Below are 23,146 nucleotides of genomic sequence, written 5' to 3'. Positions count from 1 at the left end.
CCAGATCATTCCCACCATCACCATGCCTTTCACCTCCCACTTCCAGTCACAACTACTTGCAAATTGGCCTCCTTTTCTATTCCAGCCTATCTAAAACAAAAAAATAGCAAAATACTTTATTGAGAATTCGAATCTGGTGTTATTTTATGAGAAGTGTTTCTGAACCTTTTAAACTGAAAATAGCATTGCTGTGAGCATGAAACAATTCTGGAATAGCACTAGCACACTTCCAGTAAGGTTGAAATGACTGATTTAAAATTCAAAACTGTTTGCACAACTTTCACAGACATCTACTCTGAAGTTTTACTTACCACAGCAAGGAACTAAGTCAACCAGATGCTTTCTCTTGGGACATAATGTTAATTAAAGGCACTGATACAATGGAATACCTACATCCTTAATACTCCATGGTCCTTACTGATCATGCACTCACATTACAACATCTATCTGGCAAGCTTGCTGATCATCATTTTTCAGAGGAATCAATATGCTTCTGTTGGCTTTTTGGGGTCTGAAAAACATAGCATCGCTGACTGCAGGTAGTTTTGAAAAACTTTTAGTCATTCATAAAAAGCAAACTGTATTTCATGTTTGTTCATTCTTTGTATGCATATGAAATGAACTGTTTTTAGGGTTTTTTAATGTTTTAACACAACTCCTGATTCAAATCTGCTCTCAAATTATATTAATCTTATAAATCTCTGTAGCCCTAATTAGACTTGGGTTTTTTTTGCTGTAGCATCAATAATATATATGTCAGTTTATCTATTCAAAGAAGAGGATAGAATAAGAACCAATGCTTCCACCGGTATAAATTGTGTTTAAATAAAGATATTTTAATAAATGGAACAGCAAAATATTCCAATGAAACTAACTTTTTTGCTACCGGTATTTATTTCACATAATTACGACTGTTTCCTATATATCTGCCAATGATGAACAAGTTTCATAAAGCCATCACAAAAGTACTCCACATTTTCAATCAAGTCCTGATAGTACTAATTATTTCCACCTCTTCACATGAGTCAAACAGATGCCCCTAAATACATTCCTCCAGCCTTGGGAAAAGATGCAATTCACATGACACCAAAAATGGCAAGATGGTGAGATGGGGGCAAGATGGTGAGATCCAACTTCACAACTAACTCTTTGGTGGCTTGTGTGGTGGAAACCCAAATGTTATCATGCTCTACAAAATGTAGAGCTTGCATTTCTGAACTCTGCTTGATTGATGTATAAAGTTTTGACTACAGTAGTGTAATACTCTTGAGTAGACAGTGGCACCAAATTCAAAGAAATCTATATAAATCAAACTATTTGCATCCCCCCACCCCCCAAAAACCCAAAAAACTGTAACTAGGAGTTTTCCTGGCAAAGTCTGAGTTTTGATTTTTTTTCAAATGAAGCTTTGTAATGATATTCCATTGAATGATGCTTCCTTTGTGGATCATAAAGATAAATCAATGCTTGTTCAGTTGTCAATTTGCTGTGATTAAACTTCTCACCTTCCTTCTCAGAGAATGAAAACGGATGGTAAATTTCAGACCTGAATCCTATATTTCTGTCATTACCATGCAAAGATTCTATGTTGCACAAACCTTCTGATAAACAGTAACATCAGAATTACACATTAATGTGACCTATAGTATTTGAACTGACAAATACTGATAGTATTTTTTCTTTGAGTATTCTGTCAAATATCTTTTAAACACTTCATCAATCTTTATTGTGTGATATTGGTTTCTATCATAGTTCATTCATCCATTCTTGGTCACAGAAATCACCCATTCTTGATCACACAAATAAGCTTCTCTCAGTTCAACTTGTATTTTTTTGGTTTCTCAATACACATGTCAACAATCATCACCATAAATAACCTTCAAATAAAGGAATTCCTTCAGTTGTCAAAAGCTGTTAAAAATCAATCATAGTGCACTGTTTAAAGCATAATAATAAGTATTCAATGCAGGCTTCCATTTAATGAACAACAATATAACATTTTCTCACATCAACTCCTCATCAACTGAACTGAAAGTATACATGCTAAAGAACACATCAGAGCTTCTGGTCCATCACTACTGCCGTCTGTTGGCAAGTTATAAGAGTGAAGGTAGTGTTCAACCTTTATAAAAACAAAAAAAATGTAAAAATCCATAGCTATTTCTCATCAGTATGGTAATGAGTGAAGAAGAGTAATATCCTTTATGATCAAAAGTCAGTAAATCACAGAACACTATACCATACATATATACAAAAGTGAGCAGGAACTTACTTTAAAGTAGTAATGCTTCTCATAGCAATATTAAGGGATTTTGGCCAGAAAAAAATTCTGACTAAATGTCACAGTATTATTTTACTGGACTGTGTATTGATTTACAGACAATGTCATTGGTTTATATGTCAATTCAGTTACGAAGTGACTTCAAAGTCTTAAGCAAAGCATTCCCATACTCCTTCTCCACTGAGAAAATGCAACCTTATTGGGTTGTCTTACCAATTTTGGAAATGAATTAGATATATTTTGAACACCTACTAGAGCATCTCAATTTCTTGTGAATGGAACTACCTGCACAATGTATCCCACTGACAAAAAGAAAGAGATAATTATGCTCATTTCTGTTTCCCTTCTAGAAAGCTGAAGAACCTAAAGCAAGGGTCTTCAAACTTGGTAAATTTAAGACTGGTGGACTTTAACTCCCAGAATTCTTGAGCTATCATGACTGGAGGAGGAATTCTGGGTGTTGAAGTCCACAAGTCTTAAAGCTGTCAAGTTTGAAGACCCCTGGCCTAAAGCATCCAGAAAAATAATGTTGGGAAGACAGGAGGAACTGACAAATAGGAAGCTCACATTAAATCTGAATCCCTTGCATAAACTAACAAGTGACTTAGAAACCAAGCTTATACCAATTGCTCACATTATACAGAAATTAACATTTTTCATTCCATTTTTGAATTTGCAAGTAAAGCAAATTTAACTGAGATTTTGATATATACTCATCACCATTTAAACAGATATTACCAGTTCTTTCAAAATTGAATTAGTATTTATAAACAATTAATATTTTTATACATCAACAATCTTTTTATTCTCTTATTGAGCCTGATTCAGCAGTACAGTGCTTCTTCAAGACACTTTTTAACAAGACAATCAACAGTATGAAACTGCATATTCATTAAATATGCACAACATAGAACAGCCTTTTATAAGCAACTTGAATGCTTAGGACATAAATGTTCTCAATTTCAGTTCAATAATCTTTATTAAACTATTACTGATCTCACAGTTAACAGCATCTTTAATACCTTTACCTTTAAAAATCATGTTTTGGTATAGTTTCCCCAGCAAATGAGAAGGGTCCATAGTCAGTACACTTTCCTCTCAGATACAAACGTGCACACACATAAATATAGAGAGTCTCATCGTACCCACTGACCTACAGATAGCACCAATCACCTAATCAGCTAGGAAAAAGTGTGAACAGCAGACTGATGCTGGAACAGCTGAGGAAAACACCAATTAGTCAACTCTGTCTCTCTTCCCAACACTACACATTTGCACTTTAGGAAAGGGAGAGACTAATCAACAAGAGAGCATGAAATGGGGGAGGGTGAGTTTTGTAGACTATGCAGAAGATAGCCAAACCATAAGCTGTATGTAACTAGTAGCATTGATTGCAATAAATATTTGCTATGAAAAATACAAATTGTCAATTTCCTCCATGCACCTTGCTAATACACAAGTCATTTATAGGAACTATAATCTGATTTAAAAAGAAAAAAAGAGGCTTGAAAACCTAGTAAGGATAGAATAAGTCTATACATTAATGTATTTTATTTAGTTATTACGTGATAATTTGGGCATCTGAGCACTAATATAAATTTTCCTTTATCATTTTATGTTTTAATATCATCTTTATGACACATACCTGATATATAAAATACCTTATTAAAGTTATTTTGCCTCATTTTATTTATTTTGAGGAACAGCAGTTTTTCAACCCAGAAATGAGAACATAATCATAATAACATATCTGATAATATTATTTATAACTCACAGTATTTTATATTTTTAAGCTATAATGCCATTTTCCCTGCAATGTTATAAAGGCTATCTAGTACTACAGAATTATAAAACACAGAACATCAGTGTCTCTGTGTGTGCGTGTGCATGTAGCTGGATGAATGGATGAGTGGATAGATAGGTAGGTAGATAGGTAGGTAGAATACCACTTTATGTACTTAAAAGGGAATGGAACAACTACCTTTTGAGGAAAAGCTATAAATGTTGCAGCCCAATTAAAGAAAGTCATGATAGAAATGCACATGCATTATAGCAGCACTTAGACAATCTTGGATGAAGTCATCCAAAGCTACTGGTAGTTTCAAGCCCAATATTTCTTAATCGTTTTTTCCAGCTTAACAGAAAATTAATGAGTTTGGAATATACATATTAAATACTCCCTATTCTTTGAAAAGTAGATTAGAGCTAAATACTCAATATAATAGTTTACATTCCAGGGTTAAAATAAGACTGAGTGATGTTAAGAAAAAATATGTATTTACCATTTAATAATAGTTTTGCCACTAGAAATTCTTTGTGAAATAATTTTGTCAAGTATTATTAATAATACCGGTGTAAAACTTATACAAGAAACTCCTACAATGAATTATTTCAGGAAATAATGCTGTCCATTTTCCTTCACATTATGAAATTAAATATTTTTTATTATTGTACAATATTACCATAAAAGTGGCCAAACCGCCTCCCCCAGTAGGGATACACAAAGACACAATAGAGATAAATCTAAAATTCTGGACTTCGAGTGCACCAGTTTTCAGGAGCTAGGGCTGAATTCCTTCAACTCAGTTAGTTATATAGGAATTGGAGTTAAGAAAACACTAACAAAGTATATTTAATTACTTTATCGATATCATAATTTAAAAATGTAGCTTCTGTTTGCAATGTATTTGGCTACAGTTATGACCTTGTCAGATTACTCTAGTAAGCAAGAAACAATACTAGACACTATTTTCTTATTTGAAAGTATTATTGTCAAAATCTCAGTATGTTTATAATACTATAAGATCACTGACATTTGCAACTATACAGGAGCACCTTGATTTTACCATATATAAAATAGATTTACGACTGTTTTTTTTTAAAAGCCCAATTATTCTTGCTTTAGTCTCAAAAGCCATATTAAAAAAGCAGTAATTATAGAGCAACATAATGTAGTATAGCGATTAAGACAATATTTCCTAGCTTTGGCAATTTTCAGGTGCGTGGCTTTCAAATTCCGGAATTCTACTGCCAGCATAGCCATTTATGAGAATTCTTGAAGTTGAAATCCACACACTTCTTAGTTGCCAAGATTAGGAAACCCTGGCTTAGGGAGTTAGATTGGTACTGGGGAGATCCAGTTTACCTTCAGATCCAGAACTTACCTGGTGACTTTGGGCCAGTAAATCTCTCTTCCTACAATTTATGTCACCAGCTTTGTTGCCAGGAAAAATGATAGTAGTGCTGTGAATGAAACCTTGAGTTTCTGTATGAAAGGTAGATCAAATGAATACTAAACTCCAAAATAAAATTTGAAATACATAAAGATTTCACATTTAACTACCTCCTCCAATATGGCTGTAGTCTCTATAAATAAACTTGCTTCCAAAGACATAGGTGGAAAACCCAGAAATTTTGCTTATTGCCAATTTCTACCTGCCATACTTATGTCTATGCACACAGATGGTTAATATGGAGTACATTTCTTCCTATCAGCACCTTCCATAGTTTTATATTCTATATGCTATGATAGTAAAGAAAAAAGAGGAAAAAACTACTTATTCTAATCTATTCTATTAGCAGCTACTGATAATGAATATCAGTAACTGGTCGTTTCAGTACTAAGGGAAGAGAACAGCGCATCATCCGACTCAGGGATTTCCCTCTGTCACATTCAGGCTCAGGAAGGTTCCAATTAGCTATTCATAGACCGACCATAGACTTCCTCAAAATCTGAGACAGCCAAGCATGCAACATGGCAACACAGAACACTCTTTTAAGGGAGTCATTGATTTCATACCAAGGCTACATAAACACATTTCCAATTAGCCATTCAATTTAGCTTCCAATTATTTTATCTTCTTTCATTCTCTATTTATCTCCTCTCATTTTTCAGTACAAAAACAAATCTCACTGCCCAGTTTAGAAAAATGTGTTTAAAGTGCAGAAGAAACAATTCACTTTAGGAAGAGAATTCCACATCTCCAATTTATTTAATAATTGAGCCATTTTACTTACTGTTCACAAGTCAAAACACCCTAAAACGAGAAACGGAAGGAAAAATAAAAGCTTTAGTTTTATAACTCACCACAAAAATAGGCAACATCCTGGAAGTTATTTTCCAAAGGTAGGGCCGGCATCTCTAATAGGCATAACTAACAATATTTCAGCATCTCAAGAACACCTTCACTCCCAACCCCTGCCACTGAAGGGCATCCTGCTAAAAGCATTCCTCCTCCTCCTCTATACTTCTGCTCACCTTCTCCTACCAAAGTGCCCGAACAAATGGCAGTTCCAGAGATATTTATCAACTCAAGAAGCAACAATGAGAGAGAACAGCCACGGTCTCTCCTCACTCACCATTTCTCCCCTAAGGGGGAAAGTTAGGCTCAGCCCCAACGATTATCCAGCCCAGTGCAAGCGTAAGAGATACAAAAGGCCAGTGCTCTTTATTGCTCTCTCTTTTGCAGGACCACCCAGGCAAGGGAACAATGGTAAAAGAAGGGGCCACTTGCAGCCACTTGCTCACATGCTGTCTCTGAAGAGATGCGGTCAGCTATTTTCTACAATATTGCTCGGGGAGAGGAGAGCAGTTACCCCGGTGGCTACTTTTTCCTCAGGTTGGCTGACTTGTTCCTTGATTCGGTGGCTCCTTCCACTCACTTATTATTATGCCGGCGGTGCAGCTGGAAGGACCGGACGCTTCGGGCCCCATTCCCAGCTGCCAGCGCCACCTAAAGATAAATGTGGAGGCGTCGGTAAACTGTCCCTCGGTTGCTCCGCTCGCCAAGGCTCGAGCGGAGGAGAAGGTGGAGGAAGCTCCCGGAGCAGCGGCTGCCGTTTCTTTCTCCCTCCCTCCCAGCAACGTAACTGGGAACGTGGGCCCACCGCGGGCAGGTTGCCGAGGGCTTCCACCCAAGACTCGTGACCGTGTCTTTCCCCCACAACACCCCCCCTCCCTTCCCCACGATCCTTCCTCTCTCTCTCCACGCTTCAAACGCTCGCGGCTTTCCCCCAGAGTGGGAAAAGGAGGAGGGAAGGGTAGAAGAAGTGTCTTCCGCCGAAAGCGGTCCGGGGGAAGGGAGGAACGGGCGGGGGGGGCAGTGGTTTTCCCATTCCGCTCCCCTCACGCCGGGCTCGGGATGCCGAACTCGGAAGCCTCCCGGGCTCGGCACAAGAGGAGGGAATCACGCCGCCCGTCCAGCAAGGTACTTTTCCGGAGTCTCCCGGTTGTCCCTCCGCGCCCCAGGCAAAGCCGGTATCTCCGGGCTGGTTTCCCCTCACCCCCCACCCCACCAACGCCTCCTCCTCCTCCTCCTCCTCCTCCTCGCAGCCACTCTCTCTCCCCCAGGTTATTTACGGGCCAGTCCCCAGCGGGAGCGGCGAACTCGAGGCTGCGGCACTGAAGAGCCTCCCGCCCGCATGCGGCAACCAGAGCAGCGCCCAAAGCCCCACCACCGCTACGCTCGCCCGCCAAGGCGGCAGCTTTGCCCGCGCTGCTCCTCAGCCGAACCCCAGCCCGAACTCGGAGGGAACTGCGAGAGAGGAGCCCCGGCAAGCGGCGCTCGGGGGTCTCGTTGCAGGGACGGCGGCGGGGCCACAGAGGAGAAAGGTGGCAGCGGCGGCAGCGGCAGCGGCGCCCGCGGCGGGTACACCCTGCACGGAACGGCCTGGCGGAGAGCCCCAACCGCCCGGCCACCTCTGCCCGGCTTCCCCGTCGCGGTTCGTTACCTGTGAGAACCCCGACACGGATTTGATGGTCGTGGTTCGTTAAAATCATCCCCTCCGACGCCATGTTTCCCAGCGCAGCCACCGCACTGACAGGGAGGCGGGTGGGGGGGGAGTTGGGGGAGAAGGAGCGCGCGAGAGAGGAAATGTGGGGGGAGGAGGAGGAGGGGAGAGGGAAAACGGGTGAGGTGGAGCGAGGGAGGAGGGGGGGGCGGAGCCGGCCTCGAAAGAGGCGGTCCCTGGGAGCGCGCGCGGTTAGGCCGAACTGCACGGAGGGGGCGGGCCCGGAAGGGGGGGAAGGCGGAGCCTTTGGAAAGGTCAGACGAACCAGAGCTGCCCGAAGGAGGAGCCAAGTACAACGCGGGCGAGATTTTAGCGAAAAGAGGATTCCTTTAAACGCCCGGGTTCAGTCGAAAGCAATCGAGCGCCGAGGACTGGTTTAGGCAGCGGCTTCTCTCATTCTGCTTCGGTCTTACTCCTTCAGATCCGATTGGGTTGCGAGAAGAGCCGGGGAGGTCCTGCTGTAGCGGTGCGGAGGGAATACGAAGTTGATGGCTTTTTTTTTTTTAAATTTTTTTGCGCAGAAAACGTACGAATCTAGCCTGCCGGCAGATTCCCCCAGTAGCTCTTTTCCATATTCATGAAAACAGCAAGACTTGTGTGGAGGGATCACGTCCTGCCTTTCGCTGGAATATGCCAGTGTGCTGTTGCGTGCGCTTAACACTGCGCCGACACATGCATCAGTCACCATTTTTACATCCACATGTAATTGACTGCACCGCGAAGCATTGGCATAGACCGCACTGCATTCATACGTGCAAGCTGCCGCCTGCACCTATTCCGATTGACGGTTACCCGGCACCTCTGCAAACAGGTTGCATTTATTCACATGACACCCACGTTTGGTGCTCTTATCTATATTGTATGCACGGCATATGCAGCCCACGGGAATTTCTTGGTATGGCAAAGCGTAAAAGCAGTGAAATGGAAGAAGGTCTGTGTTCGGGTAGAAGCCTATTTGAGCATTTAATTCGCGTGTCAGTGCAAGCCTAATACAACGTGTTGTCTTACTTTCTGTTCACATTCGCTGGCTTGTATGAACCTGCCACTGCAGTTTTACACACCTGCACGGCTTGCAAATGCATAGAGCAAATAGTACCTAATTGTACTGTAGCACATTTCATTTGCTATGCATAGACACAATCTTTGCTATCACATGCATAAATGGCATGGTGTGAACACGGAAATTAATGCATTATGTGGCAATGTGGTGTCAAATCTAAACTATAACAAATTGCCCCCAAACTACAAAAAATATTATTCCACAAAAGTCCATCGATTTTAAATAGATACATCCTTCCACACGTACATTCCGGAGCATTTTTAGTTGCTGTTTCACTAAGGTCAATGGCTGCACACAGACTGAATAAAATATAAATTCTTTACGCAACAAAAATAAGTTAGAATAAAAGGAGTAAATATTTTGCAATTGGGGCATAAGCTTTATTTTCTAATAAAGTCTAATAAAATGCAAACAAATAGTTTATAATTTATCTGATTTTTTAAAACAGTGTATTTAATCTTACTCTGTTCCAAGAACTTGGAGCATTGCAACATAATTAAACAGAAAAGGAGAAAATGAAGTAATCTGGCAAAAGATATCAAACATCAAAGCAAAAGCTTAAAAGAGCATGAGGAACTTCCACATGCAGAACACAAAGGTAACTTCAACCATTTTTTAAAAAAAACCTATACATTAGGAGCTTATCACAGTGGAACCTATCATCAAAAGAGAATCCTTTTTATACCTCATTATATGAAGTCCATATAATATTTGTAGCCTAATACTCTGTTTACTTGAAAATAGCTTTCATTGTGTTCACTGAAGCTTCTTCCAAGGTACATATTTATAGAATCCTAATTTAAAAGGTACATATCCAACATGTTGTTCCGTTTCAGAGTGAGTAGTGCTGTACAAAGCACAAAATTGCTTTGGTAAGCCAAAGCAATTAAAGGCATGAAGTTAGGAAATCTATTGAAGCATAACTTTGTCTTTTCCAACCTTTCTAGTCACTTCCTTTCAATAAATTTGTTATTGAATTTTCATTCATTCTGTCTATATGGGCAAACCATCTCAATGTTCTTTCTTACTGCTCACTCACTTTATATTCACTCCACATTCATACTTGATCTTATTTCCTCTTGTTTTACCCACACATGTAACTACCTCATTCCCACTGAATTCAACTTAAATTTATGTTTCTCCTGATGAACTTCCATGTAACATTGTGAGTTTTAATATATTATGCTACAGAGACATTTTTGTTTCTTTCAAGAAAGGCTAATAATAGCAGGCTACATGCAATCTATCATCTTTCTATCAGTGTTTGCACATCTTAAAAAAACTCTATCCATTTTCCCATCTTTAGTAAACATTCTAGCACAGTACATGAGTTCATCTGCTTTGGTCAAATTCACTTGCCTTGGTCTTTGATATATATATTTATAATAATTTTATTAAATATTATAATTACAATATTAAAAACTAATACAAACTAAAAGAAGAATTTAAAAAGTAGGTGCATAAAAAAGAAAAAATAGAAAAGAAATATGAAAAATATGTGTATATATATATATATATATATATATGTATGTTTTCTTAAGTTTTCACGGGTACTTACATGTATGGTATTCAGCTTTGTTCGGGTATTTTCCCACGTCATTATAGTTTTAAAAGCACAGCTATAATGACGTGGGAAAATACCCAGACAAAGCTGAATACCATACATATATATATGTATGTATGTATGTATGGTATTCAGTTTTGTTCAGGTATTTTCCCATGTCATTATAGTTGTGCTTTTAAAAGTTGTAGCAGCGTTTGGCAGAATCTCATCTGCCATCATCAGGCTTCTGTATTGTGTTTGTCTGTGAGTCACAATACAGAAGCCTGATGATGGCAAATGAGATTCTGCCAAACGCTGCTACAACTTTAAAAGCACAACTATAATGACGTGGGAAAATACCTGAACAAAACTGAATACCATACATGTAAGTACCCATGAAAACTTAAGAAAACTGAAGAAAACACACACTTAAAACTTAAGAAAACACACACACACACACACACACACACATATATATATATATATATAGGTGTGTTCGGGTCTTTTCCCATGTAAGATTAAGAGTATCTTGGTGACGTTTCGGCGAGGTCCCACTCGCCATAATATTCTTCCTCGGGTACGTAACTGAGTCATCTATAGGCAGTCTTGGTTAACAATGTCCAACCTACAGACAACCCATACTTTCAAGCGGGCTGCCTACTACTAAAAATGGCAGATGGTTTCTTCCTTGAGCCGACAGACTGATGAAGCTGCACAATGTTTTCATGAGTAGTTAAAAGCACCATTCAGCAGTTCATAAAAACATTGCATGGCTTCAGCAGTTCATTGACTCTAGGAAGGACAATGCCGTTTGCTATTTTTAGTAATAGACACCTCATTTCAAGTATGTCTTCCAACGTACACATACATTTCAGTTAAAGACAAAGTTAGGAATGGACTCATTCTTAATTTAGGGACTCTATGGTGAAGTGCAATAATCTGGTCTACACCCTCCATTCTAAACATAAGCTATAGTACCCTTCCCAAATAATGTTAGCCCATTGTTATCTTTGTAATGGGATCAATAACAGCACTACTCCAAACACTAGATACAAATGCACTCTTCATGCACACATTAAATAAATATCATTGGAATTCTATAAACAGACCATATCCTACATAATTGCCCAATAATGTCATGACCCATGTTATTGTGGCTTACTATACACATCTCTGGGTTAAAATATTAGACATTAATTCCTTAAGTCAATTTTACACGTTCTTACTTGTTTTGAAAAATTTTTGCCGCTTTAAAACTTTATCCTTTTGAAGAAACAGTCTTTTGCAATCAATAGTAGCAAATAGAATTTTATTTCTTTTCATTAGCACATTCAATCAAATTTACAAGCTTTTTATCACAGTTGTCACAGTTGATTATTAATAGAATTCTGTTTTTATTATCCAAATAAATTAAGTGGCTCAATGGACCATTAATGCTTATTTCATTTATTGCTGTGATTTTTTTAAAAAAATCAAGTGTTACTCACTAAAATTGGTAACATCAAAGATAGCCAACACATCCAAGAACATTCTACCATTTAATACCAACTAAAACTGCTCTTATCTATCATTTTCTTGAAATAAAAATGCCTAAAACAGGTGGCTGAATGTCATATTCTTGACAAGCTGCATCCCCTAATAGCTCCAGCCATTATGGTCTTAAAGATCTTGCTCTATATGCATAAAGAAATATAAGAAAGTGACATATCTGTTCTGGAAATGGTGGTGTTGAATGAAATGACATATATTTTAAGAATGCAACCAATGTAGCAAAATAAATTATTATTTAGGCTGTTGTCATAAACCAATCTGGAAGAATAGTGAATAAGCTTAATGAGATTTAATTCTAAGTATATACATATTAATTGACATTAATTTTTAAATGGCCAAGTAACATTGAAAGCAAAAGAAGACAATTTTGTTTTAATTCCAAAAAACAATTGTATACAAATAATCAGTTCATGTTTATTAACTTTTCTCATAACTCTAATTTTAGAAGAAAAAGAACAATAACAAATGGCTGAAATAACAATGCCTGTATTTTAATTTTTCAGAAATATATCAGGAAACAAAAACTACTACATAGGGGTGGGATAAGATTATAGAGACGAAAGTTGAGTAAATATTTCAAAGTTTAAAAGTACATATTTAAATATTTTGTCAGATAATAGTTATTAGCTAAAATTGAAACAGGCAGTCATCAGTTAAACATGGTAATAGGGACTGGAATTTCATTCGCTGAGAGATGCAGTCTCAAAAGCAAGACATCAAGTGACCACATTGCTTAGTGATGGTAATCCCATCAGTCCTCGTTGTGTTATGTGAGGATTATGGGTTGTTAAGCAAGCCCCAGGTGGTTTGCAAGCAGGCCAGCAGGCAAGGCATGATGTGAACATGTTGGAGGGCGGGTGGTGGTGCTGGGTAGCTGCTACCAGGTGGGAGCAGATGCTCAAGTGACTGGAGTCAGCTCAGTGTGGCTAGGGATAGTAGGAGAAGGTTGAATCATTTACCAGAGTGATCTGTGACTTCCCTCACTATCTGTACAGCTTTCATTTACCATTTAAAAAATGAAAATGTTTTTACCGGGAGATTAAAAAATGTTTTATCACCAATTTATTCACTTTCAATACTTAGTGACTATTCATACAGTTCCTGAACTAAGTGTAGGGCCATATTTCACAGTACAGACCATTGCATTTGGAGAATATCAAGTTTGGTAAAATTGATTTAAGTACTTACTTGAAATTGTCAGAATTTGGTTTTTTTTCTAGATTTTTTTTGTTCAAAAGTTAAAATACAAATTCAATTTTTTTAACAAAGAACAACAAAAATGAACAGAACATTTAAAAAGTGCATTAACAAGGACAAAAATACATATATAAATATTATGCCGCCTGGTTGATTACAGATAAATATATTGCAATAATGTTAGTTTTTCCCCCCTTGCAAAGAAGCTCATCATCTATAAACTTCTACAGCTATTTACAACCAATTTAGCCTGTCATCTATCTACTATATGTAAAAACAAAATAGTTAACAGATAAATCGGCACCAAAGTTAAACTTCAAAGCCCTCTGTTAATAATCTGTCATTGTATTTAACTTGTAGAAAGTCTACAGTGGCTTCTTATCTGCCACAAATCACCACAATCATTATCTCTGTTCCATTCAGGATCAAATATCTTTGTTTGGTTCTTAATAATAAAACTTGACCTTAAGATTTAGGTGGAAGCCTTCCAAACAATATCTCATCTTCCAATATCCTAAACCACTACTGTAAATATCTTCACCACATCTATTGTTGAAGACTGAACCAAGGTATAAAGTCTCTTGTCAGTTGTTGTCTGGTTGGGTGTAATAAATCTGTTTTCCAAAATTGATCCATCTACCCAGGAAAATCCACTCCAAATTGTTTACCAATTGGATGTGATATGTCCATCTTTTTAAAAGTCCAGTTCATCAATCATTGAATCTGCCAATTCTAAGTCTGTAAAATCCAGATCTTCAAATGTCTCTACTAGGCCTTCAAAGCTCTTTCTTCAACAAGTGCAAAAATATTTTTCTAGAGAATTTTGGGTCAAAGGGCATCTTATTTCACTCTGAAGCCAGGAACAGGACTAATCTAGGAGAGTCTATCTTCACTGTTTTTTCTGCTATTTCCTAATCATTAATTCCAGATCTGAGCATGTAACTCAGTTACAAAGTACATTATTGCTGAAGTCTTGTGCATATTTACTCAGAGCAAAGTCCTATTTATTTGACTGAAAGTAGGCAATCATGTAAACAATCACACTGAACCAAATATCTGTGGAGATTCTCAGTCATCCAGGTCATAGTTGTCTCAAAGGTGCTTTTTCAAAAGGCAACTGGAACAACCAAATCAAATGCTGCATACACTTTATATTGATAGAACGTTCTAAATCAGATTGATAATGCTAAAAACACATGTACATAAGGTGTATTTGATTGCATCTTTCTGTTTCAGAACCCATCAAGATATTCAGCAGAACTTCATGAATCCTCTGCTGACACAACAGTAAAATGTTATAAATCTGAAATGTCATTTCCTGGAATGCTTTGACTAAAAATCAGTCCATAAGAAGCATAATATTGTTTAAAAACAGCGTATGCAGTCTACCTTATCTTAAAACTGCACTTTTTCAGGTACATTCAAATGTCTTTTTATGACCTAAGAATCACATTCCCTTATAGTGCTAAGGAAATACAAGTGTGCTTATTATCATTAAAGACCTAAATTGTAACATACAAAGATGTTTGGATGTATACATATAAGTCATCTTGAACTGAGCTTGACCCAAAGATATCTTGATTTCCTTAGAAAAGGCAGGGGAAGGATACTGTAAATTCTCCAGTCAGAAGTGGCATTTGCTGGTTCTCCAAACTACTCAAAATTTCCGCTACCAGTTCTTCAGAACTGGTCAGAACCTGCTGAATACCAACTCTGGCCAGGTCCCACTTCAGATATGAAAGCTGGCTAGATGACTTTCAGTCAGTCATTCTCAGCCGTTGATGTCAGGTTTGGACGAGAAGCTGGTCAAGTCAATTCCTGTGGCAACCAATAGATCAACACTCAGTTGATCCAAGAAAAGAAAATGAAAAAAAAAGAAAAGAAAAATGCACTTGTAGGGGAAAAAATGATAGTTTGATAATAGCCTGCTCTGTGGGGCAGCATACACCCAGAGAGCCACATGGCCTTCATCTTGGCCCTCTTTAGGTAGGGTTATTGTGTATCTGAAGAGGCAGAGGAGGCCATAGATAATTGAAAAGGAGAGCAAATGGGCGGGAATGAAGAGGAAACCCTAACTGCTTAACTGGCATTCGCAACAAAAGTTACAGTGAAAACTTGCCCCACAAAGCTACATAAACATACATGTATACAAGGTTGCTTTTTCCAGCATCAGAAAGACCAGTTTTCAGTCGCAGGAATGTGTTAGAGCTGGTTAAGAGGCAAAAGCCTTTGACATGTAACTGATTAAGGTCCTGTCAATTCCAGGCAGCAGGGCAAGCCGGAGGGTACTAATCAACTAATTAAGGTCACATTGCTAAGCTTGTTAACTTGCCATTAGCACTTATTAGGGAAGCACTGCCACACAGAGGAAAACTGCTCCAGAAGAAGTACTCAAAAAGCCGGACAATATTTGATTTTAGGCCTATGCCTAGTGGACAGAGGACTTGCCCTTCTTTTGCCAGACATCTAGTAAACTCTTTCTTCAGGCCATCTTTAAAAACCTACTTCTTTCCTATTACTAGGTTTGGGATTAATGTTTGGAAAAATCTTTAATATCTATCATAGAAATATTATAAGAAAAAATAAATATATAAAGAAGTGACTTCCAACCATCACCCCAAGTATAAACAAATTTAGTGACTCTTTACTCTCTTTAATGTTTCAAACATTTATCTCTTCATATCCCATTATTATCTATAAACAAATCCATAATACATCATCTTTTCAATCCTAATGTCCGCAGAAATTCTATAAAGCATTACTAGATATAACATTATAGCTTGTTTTAATCTTGACCAAATAAACCAACTTTATATTCTTTTTTATTTCTAACAGTTCTAATTTTTAATTCATTCGAGTATTGCCTTAGGATTTGATTTCTCTTTGTCCCATTGCATAGAATTCTTCAAGGATTTGCCTATAAGCCTCTTTTGTAAAGCTTGCAAGCCTCTTTTGTAAATCCAGTAGAAAAAAAATGATCCAGGTCATTCTCTTTTTTGCCATTTGTATTTCCTTTTAAGTTTTAAAACTTCAGATACATTAAAACATCTTTCCCCCCATCTCTTGGCTTGCCAGTTATAAACCCACTTTTGATACCAAGTCTACTTTATCAGCTAAAATTTGTTCAACACCTGAGATTGTTCAATAACATCTATCCATAGAAGCAGACATAATTACTAATAGTGTTGCTATGATGGTTACTATTTTCTGTTTCTATTCTTCAAATTTTTCTTTCCTTATTTTTATTGTCATAACCATCTTGTAGGCCTATATATCTATCTTCTAAAATTTTTTGCTTGTGTCCACTTTTGAAATTATGAAATTGTTTGTAAAACTAAAACCGGATCTATTTCCCATGAGAAGTTGTTTGTACTTTATAATTAATTCCAAAATCTTATTATAAAACTTTCAATATTCCAATTTTATCTGGAGTCTTAGTCTGTTTATAAGTCTCTAAGATCAAAATCTTATAGCTTTTTGCTGTTTATTTCAGACTTTTTAAATTCTAAAACTTATAATTAAAATTTTATTTTGATCAGGATTAAAGTTAGTTTTCTAATTTGTCATTCCAAAGTTCTTTAATAGATTGAAAGTAATGAACACATTCTGCTAATGATTGGAAAAAAATTTCTTTGAAGACGTTTTGCTTCAGCTCTTCAGAGCTGAAGAAGCTTCTTGGATGAGAAGCAAAACGTCTTCAAAGAAAAACCAGAAAGTCTAGTTGTTTCTTGAAAAAGCACCTTTGGGACACCCATGACCTGGATGATTGAGAATCTCCATAGACATTTAGTCGTCTGGTTTCTCATGGCCACTTGTTTCAGCAGTGTAGATAGATGGCTTAATTTTGTCTCTGGTAAAAGGTATTACATAGCCTGTCAAGACATGATCTTCTCAAATGCCTACTTAAGTTTTTGGTTTGTTTCCCAGTGCTACACCTTTCTTTAATAAACATGCCAAAGGATTTGTTCTTTACAAACAGGTCAAGTAGAAACTTTCCCACAGAACTAAATTACAGCTGAAATGAGTCTTTGTAATCCGTAATAGTCATATCACTTGTTAGCTAAATATTATGTTCATAGGAAGATCTTTTATATGCTAAACTATTTATCTGGATTTTATGAAGTATGATTTTTAAATAGTTTCTTAAGTTGAATGCTTATGGCCAAAATTGATATTTGGCAGCACCTGTGGATTTGGAGTTTCCAGTTAGCACTAGAAAAGATATCGCAAGAGACCCATATTAGTCAGTAGTAGCCAGAAATCAGATAGTATCTTTTCAGCCTAACACATTTTATTAACAGGCATACATTTTTGTAAGTTACAGCTCACTTCATCAGATCATGAAATATCACTCCCCAGTCTTCCCTCCTATCACAACCCTGCATCAGTTTAGTCATTCCATGTTCATGGGGAAGTAAGCTATGGCTCATGACAGCTTATGCCTTTTAAGAATATAGGTTAATCTGAAAAGGTGTTACCAGACTTCCTGATTTTTAACTACCAGTAGCACTGAGTGACTGCAATAAAACAACAGATGGATGCATGTTGCAGAAAAAAAAATAGCAGCTAGGGAAGGGTTATGCCAATCTTTCTCAGTCTGGAGGTCTTCAGATGTATTAGACTCCAGCTCCCCAAATTCCCAGCTAGCATGGCCATGGGCAGTGCTTGGTAAAATTATTGAGGAATCCAATATTTAAAAAGAGTTTAAAGGAATTGTGCATGATGCTCTCTCGCCCATCTCCTTTTTCTAGTACAATTTTTTCTTCCACCTGGGGCTCTCGGAAGCGTTTGCTTTATCAACTGCAAAATAAAAAGTGCCAGCCATTCTCATAAGAAGTGTTTCCCCCCTCCCCAAGTTTGCAGCTATTAGGCAGTAACCGAGATTACCAGACTAGTGTCTGCTGTTGTACATTTAATTTGGTGTTCAGGTGATAAATCACATCACTCCTATTAGTATAAATCTGTTGCTCCCATTCAGTGGGTCAATGGCCTGTCTCTCTCAAATGGGAAAAGGCAATTTTTAAAGTCTTGTTACCTAGTCGAGTAATGAGATGTCTGCAAGAAAACAACCAAGCTCAAAGAGCACCAAGGACTTCACAAAAAGGCCATAGTCTAATTTCTTACTCTTATATGTTATTCTTGGTTCATACTGCCAGTTATTAAAATAACAAAGAAAACAAAAGAGGAAGAACCATCTGCACATTTCAGCCTAGATCCGTGATGGCGAACCTATGGCACGCGCCACAAGAGGCACACAGAGCCATTTGTGCTGGTACACGAGCCGCAGGCAAACTTACCTCATTGCACATGACCACGCCTCACAGCTGATTTTTTTTTCAGGTAGCTTGAAGTCTTTTTCGGCCTCCCAGAGGCTTGGAAAAAGCCTATGCAAGGCTTCTCAGGCTAAATTATAGGCCCATTTCGTTACTTCCTGTAATGGGCCTATAATTTAGCCTGAGAAGCCTTGCAGAGGCTTTTTCCTAGCTTCTGGGAGGCCGAAGTAGGCCTCAAACCAGCCAAAAAAATCAGCTGTGAGGTGCAGTGCAGGTAAGTAGGTGGGGGTGGGGATTGTGCACGCATACGGAGGGGGGGCTGCACTGCATTCTGGGTGCTGGCACATGAATACAGGCGTGCTGGTGTGCTCACAGTTTTTGGCATAGGAGCCCAAAAAGGTTAGCCACCACTGGCCTAGATGAATTATACTGTTGCCAATAAATAGGATCTCATTTTCTCATAAATACACCCATACACACAACCCTGAGGTGGAAGTAGCCCTTGACTCATAGCAGTACATTTAGTGACCATTTGCAGTTACGATAGCACTGAAAACAATGACTTATGACTGTCTTTCACACTTAACGACTGTTGCAGCAACTCCACTGTTGTGATCAAAATTCAGATGCTTGGCAACTGACTTATATTTATGATGGTTGCAGTGTCCGGGAATCATGGAATCACCTTTTGCGACTTCTGACAAGCAAAGCCAATGGGGAAGCCAGTGTCAGTTAATAACCGTGTTATTATTAAATTAACAACTGCAGTGCTTCACTTAACAACTGTGGCAAGAAAATTCATAAGATGGGACAGAGGTCACTTAACAAATAAGGTCCACACAGGATGGACTTTGTGATACATGTAATGGTTTTTGTAGTTCTGCTGCATTGGCTAACTAACCGGTGATGGGATTCAACATTTTTTACTATTGGTTCTGTGGGCATGACTTGGTGGTAATGGCTTGATGGACATGGCAGGGGAAGGTAACTGCAAAATCTTCATTCTCTGTCCACCCCACTAACCTGCTTTCCAGCTCCATTCTCCTGTGCAGGATAATAAAAGAAGACCCAACCAATCAGCTGGGACTTGGGAGGCAGAGAATAGATGGGGCGGGGCCAGTCAGAGGTGGTATTTGCCAGTTCTCCGAACTACTCAAAATTTCCACTACGGGTTCTCCAGAACTGGTCAGAACCTGCTGAATTCCACCTCTGTAACTAACATGGATTTTCTTGTATTTTAAATTTTCTTTTTTCATTCCATATGTTAGCAGATCACAATTTCATTTTTAGCTGCTCTCAAGCCTCCGTGAACAAAGAACATGGTCAAGCTCAACTTTGGGAAACAACTGAGAATGTAACTTCTTACCCATACCCTTTGCACATGTTTCTTTTACTTTTATTCAGAACACAATGCTCTTCTATGGCTATTCTCAGATATTATTGGTTGCTTTAATTCTTTTGTTGTAGTGGACAGATGACTGCTTCTAAACCAATCAGCTTTTGCTTTGAAGTTCTTCGTTGTGCTAACTATAAAAGTAAATGTAAGCCTTTTTCCTTCTCATAGGGAGACCCCACTTGATCAGAGTACTCTAATAAATTACTTTTAAATGATCTTCTGACTCGGTTGCTTATTGGAAAAGATCATTCAACGCAGAACCTACAGACAGATTTGGCTGTCATCACAACTGTCTCACTTAGCAACAGAAATTTTGACCTCAATTGTGGTTGCAGGTTGAAGGCTACCTGTACTGTGTTTTAAAATACCAAGGTGTGTATGTGGTAGGTAGGATTGGTGGTCTTAAAGGATATGGAAAACTGTGGGAGTACTTGAGGAATAATGTTGGAGAGCAAAGTATATTCTAATAGTTTACAGTCATGGTTATCAGCTGTGTTATTAGCCTTATCTGTAACAAAAATGAGTGCTATGGTTATTTTTATCCAACTGAATCTTCCTAATGAACCCGGTAATATTCTTAGATACACATTGCAAGGAGATGTTGGACTTAAAAGCACCAGTGAAGCAAAAATAAGTGTAAACATGCTGAATTCACACATCCATGCTAAACTACAAAGTGATTACCTTAATTTTCAGTTGCTATTGTTGCAGCTATTATTATCGCTATTATGCTTTCTCCTGAAGAATAATAAATACAATCAACAATCTCACCGAACTACTCAAAATTTCTACTACCGGTTCTCCAGAACTGGTCAAAACCTGCTGAATACCACCTCTGTCTCAAAGCTGTCAACAACCCTCAGATGTTGAAGGTTTTCATAGATAAAAACCATGAATCCTTTATATTATGTTCATAGGTTCACTTGTCATCTTAGTGTAGTTACTTTTCCATTTTCATGAAATATTTCATAGATGTCAGCAAAAAGCATGAAATATGTGTTCATATTCATAGGTTAGTGTTGGCCATTTGCCTGCACAAGCCATGTTTTGTAAGCAACTTCTTCTTTCTTACTCATAGATAGCTGCAATTTTCCCTTGCACATGATATATTTGGGATTATTTTATACTTAGGCAGGCCATTTGAAACTTCTGTTTATGAATGCAAAGATATTCTATTGATTGACGTATCCTATGTGTAATATCTTTTTGATTCTTGTTATCATTAGGCCAGGGGTGGGATTCAAATTTTTTAACAACCGGTTTTGTGGGCGTGGCTTAGTTGGTGGACATGGCTTGGTGGTCATGTTATTGGCTGTGCATGGCCAACTCGTTATCACTCACATTGAGGCACGCATCTCCTCACCTGGCCTCTCATGACTGTGGGGATGCTCCAACGGTCGTAAGTGTCAAAAATGATCATAAGTCACTTTTTTCAGTGCCATTGTATTTTGAATGGTCACTCCACACAAACAAAGTACCAGCAAAGGAAGAAAAAAAAACTCCAGAGAAGTTCCTGAGACAGGAAGTCTAGTCCTGCCAAGAATGTAATAAGGGTTAATAGAGAGGCAGTTTTTGTAAGCACCACCAGAATGCTTCCTTCCTGCCTTCCTTACAGGATTAGGCCAGTAATTTCTTCTAACAACTGGATCTCCGAACTGCTTAGAATACTCTTTTAGAATCTCTCTTTTGTTCTCATAATACTCTTAACAGGTAAGACAGGTGGGGCTGAAAGAATGATTAGTTCAAAATCACCCAGTGAGTTCTCATGGCTAAAGGTGGGTGTTTGCCTGGCTCTAGTTCAACAAAATAATGGTTTAGTGTAATATATAATTCAAACAATCACATATTTCATTTCATATTGGTTATTCTGAATAATTTTAATGTAAATGTTAAGACATTTGGGGGGGGGGGAACCACAAATACCTTTGTTTCTACTTGGAAACCACTTCTGGACTTTGTGCTTGAGGTAGAAAAAATTGAAACTTTGATTTTGGGTTTTACTGATTAGATAGATTTGTTGTTATAGAAATGGATAGTTTTTACTATTATGTAAAAAGTAAAAAGTTGAGGATTGATGGTACTGTCTTATTCTACTGCACCAGAGTCAGTTTGAAGCCAATGCCTTTTTTTCTTTTTCCCTTCTTTTCTACATTTCTCCCTTCCTATTTCCCTCCCTTATTTTTCCTACTGTTTGCTTTGTATTTTGTATTTTATATTATAAACTAATAAAAAGCTAAACAACAAGAGCTAAAAAAAAATTAAACAAAAGACATTTAGCTTTTTGCCCTTTAATGTTGTAGAGAAAATCATTTCTGAAAGGCAGTGTGCTAAAGCAGTTTAGTTGTTGAACTAGGTCTTTTAGCCCAGGGGTCCCCAACCACCAGGCCGCAGACTGGTACCGGTCCGTGGAACATTTCCTACCGGGCCGCTGGTTTGCTGGGCACCGCCATCTTGTTTGACAAGAAAGTGCTTCCGGGTGAGCTTTTCTGGTTGGAAAGTGGCATTTGGGTCCTGAAGGAATTCTCGCGCCTTAGTTTCATCGAAGGGGCGGGCTTCGAACAAAACTAAGGCATGAGGATTCTTTCAGCACCCAAGGCAAGGTGAGCCGAGCGACTGTCCCAAAGCCATCCTGAAGCAAAGCCCATTGACAAAGGTACAAAGGAGGAGTTGAAGGTGGCGGGGAGAAGTGGGGGACGGCTGGCTGGCCGGTCGCTTGGCTCGCCTTGCCTTGTCATGCGTGCTGATGCCGGTCCCAGGCCACGGAACATTTTGTGATGCCGGTACCGGGCCGTGGCACAAAAAAGGTTTGGGGCCACTGTTTTAGCCAGTTACCTGTCAATGAGAGAATCTGCATTTCATGTACATGTATTAAGCTAATTTAAAGGTTTTGGTCAGGAACTCTGTCAATTTTTTTTTTGAAAATCTAATTCTAGTGTAAACTGAATTGTTTCTATTACATACCTGTTCATATTCTCACAATATATAATAAGCACCACTACTTCTCTTTTACTCTCCAGGAGCGATGAGCAATAAATGGGATAATCTGTGCCGCTTA

General features: G+C 38.2%; 1 protein-coding gene and 1 long non-coding RNA gene across 43 annotated transcripts in view; one reads left to right on the top strand and one right to left on the bottom strand.

The window, feature by feature from the left end:
• GPHN (gephyrin) overlaps positions 1 to 8,296 on the bottom strand; it is a 224,934-nt gene extending 216,638 nt beyond the window's left edge. For 6 of the 41 annotated variants that reach the window (XM_087921665.1, XM_087921671.1, XM_087921647.1 and 3 more), the window contains exon 1: positions 6,369 to 7,089. Coding sequence is in view for 26 of the 41 variants with exons in the window: in XM_087921647.1 (XP_087777773.1) it covers positions 6,369 to 6,420 (52 nt within the window). In the remaining 15 variants the exon portion in view is untranslated. Of the gene's footprint in view, positions 1 to 6,298; positions 6,319 to 6,368; positions 7,090 to 8,011 lie in introns of those variants that run through there. The other 35 variants (XM_087921645.1, XM_026708412.2, XM_087921649.1 and 32 more) reach the window with 17 other exon arrangements.
• On the top strand, positions 6,740 to 9,497 carry LOC148128184 (uncharacterized). 2 transcript variants are annotated; one of them, XR_015740991.1, is made up of 2 exons: positions 6,740 to 6,900; positions 7,632 to 9,497. It is a non-coding gene; the product is annotated as an uncharacterized LOC148128184 (long non-coding RNA). The 2 variants fall into 2 exon arrangements; XR_015740992.1 differs by lacking the exon at positions 6,740 to 6,900 and adding an exon at positions 7,302 to 7,488.
• Positions 9,498 to 23,146: the final 13,649 nt, after the last annotated feature.

The sequence above is a fragment of the Pseudonaja textilis genome, chromosome 1, assembly GCF_049901715.1.
Source record: "Pseudonaja textilis isolate UNSWEBS1 chromosome 1, rPseTex1.2, whole genome shotgun sequence".
Lineage (NCBI taxonomy): Eukaryota > Metazoa > Chordata > Lepidosauria > Squamata > Elapidae > Pseudonaja > Pseudonaja textilis.
This window is presented reverse-complemented; position numbering and strand designations above follow the sequence as displayed.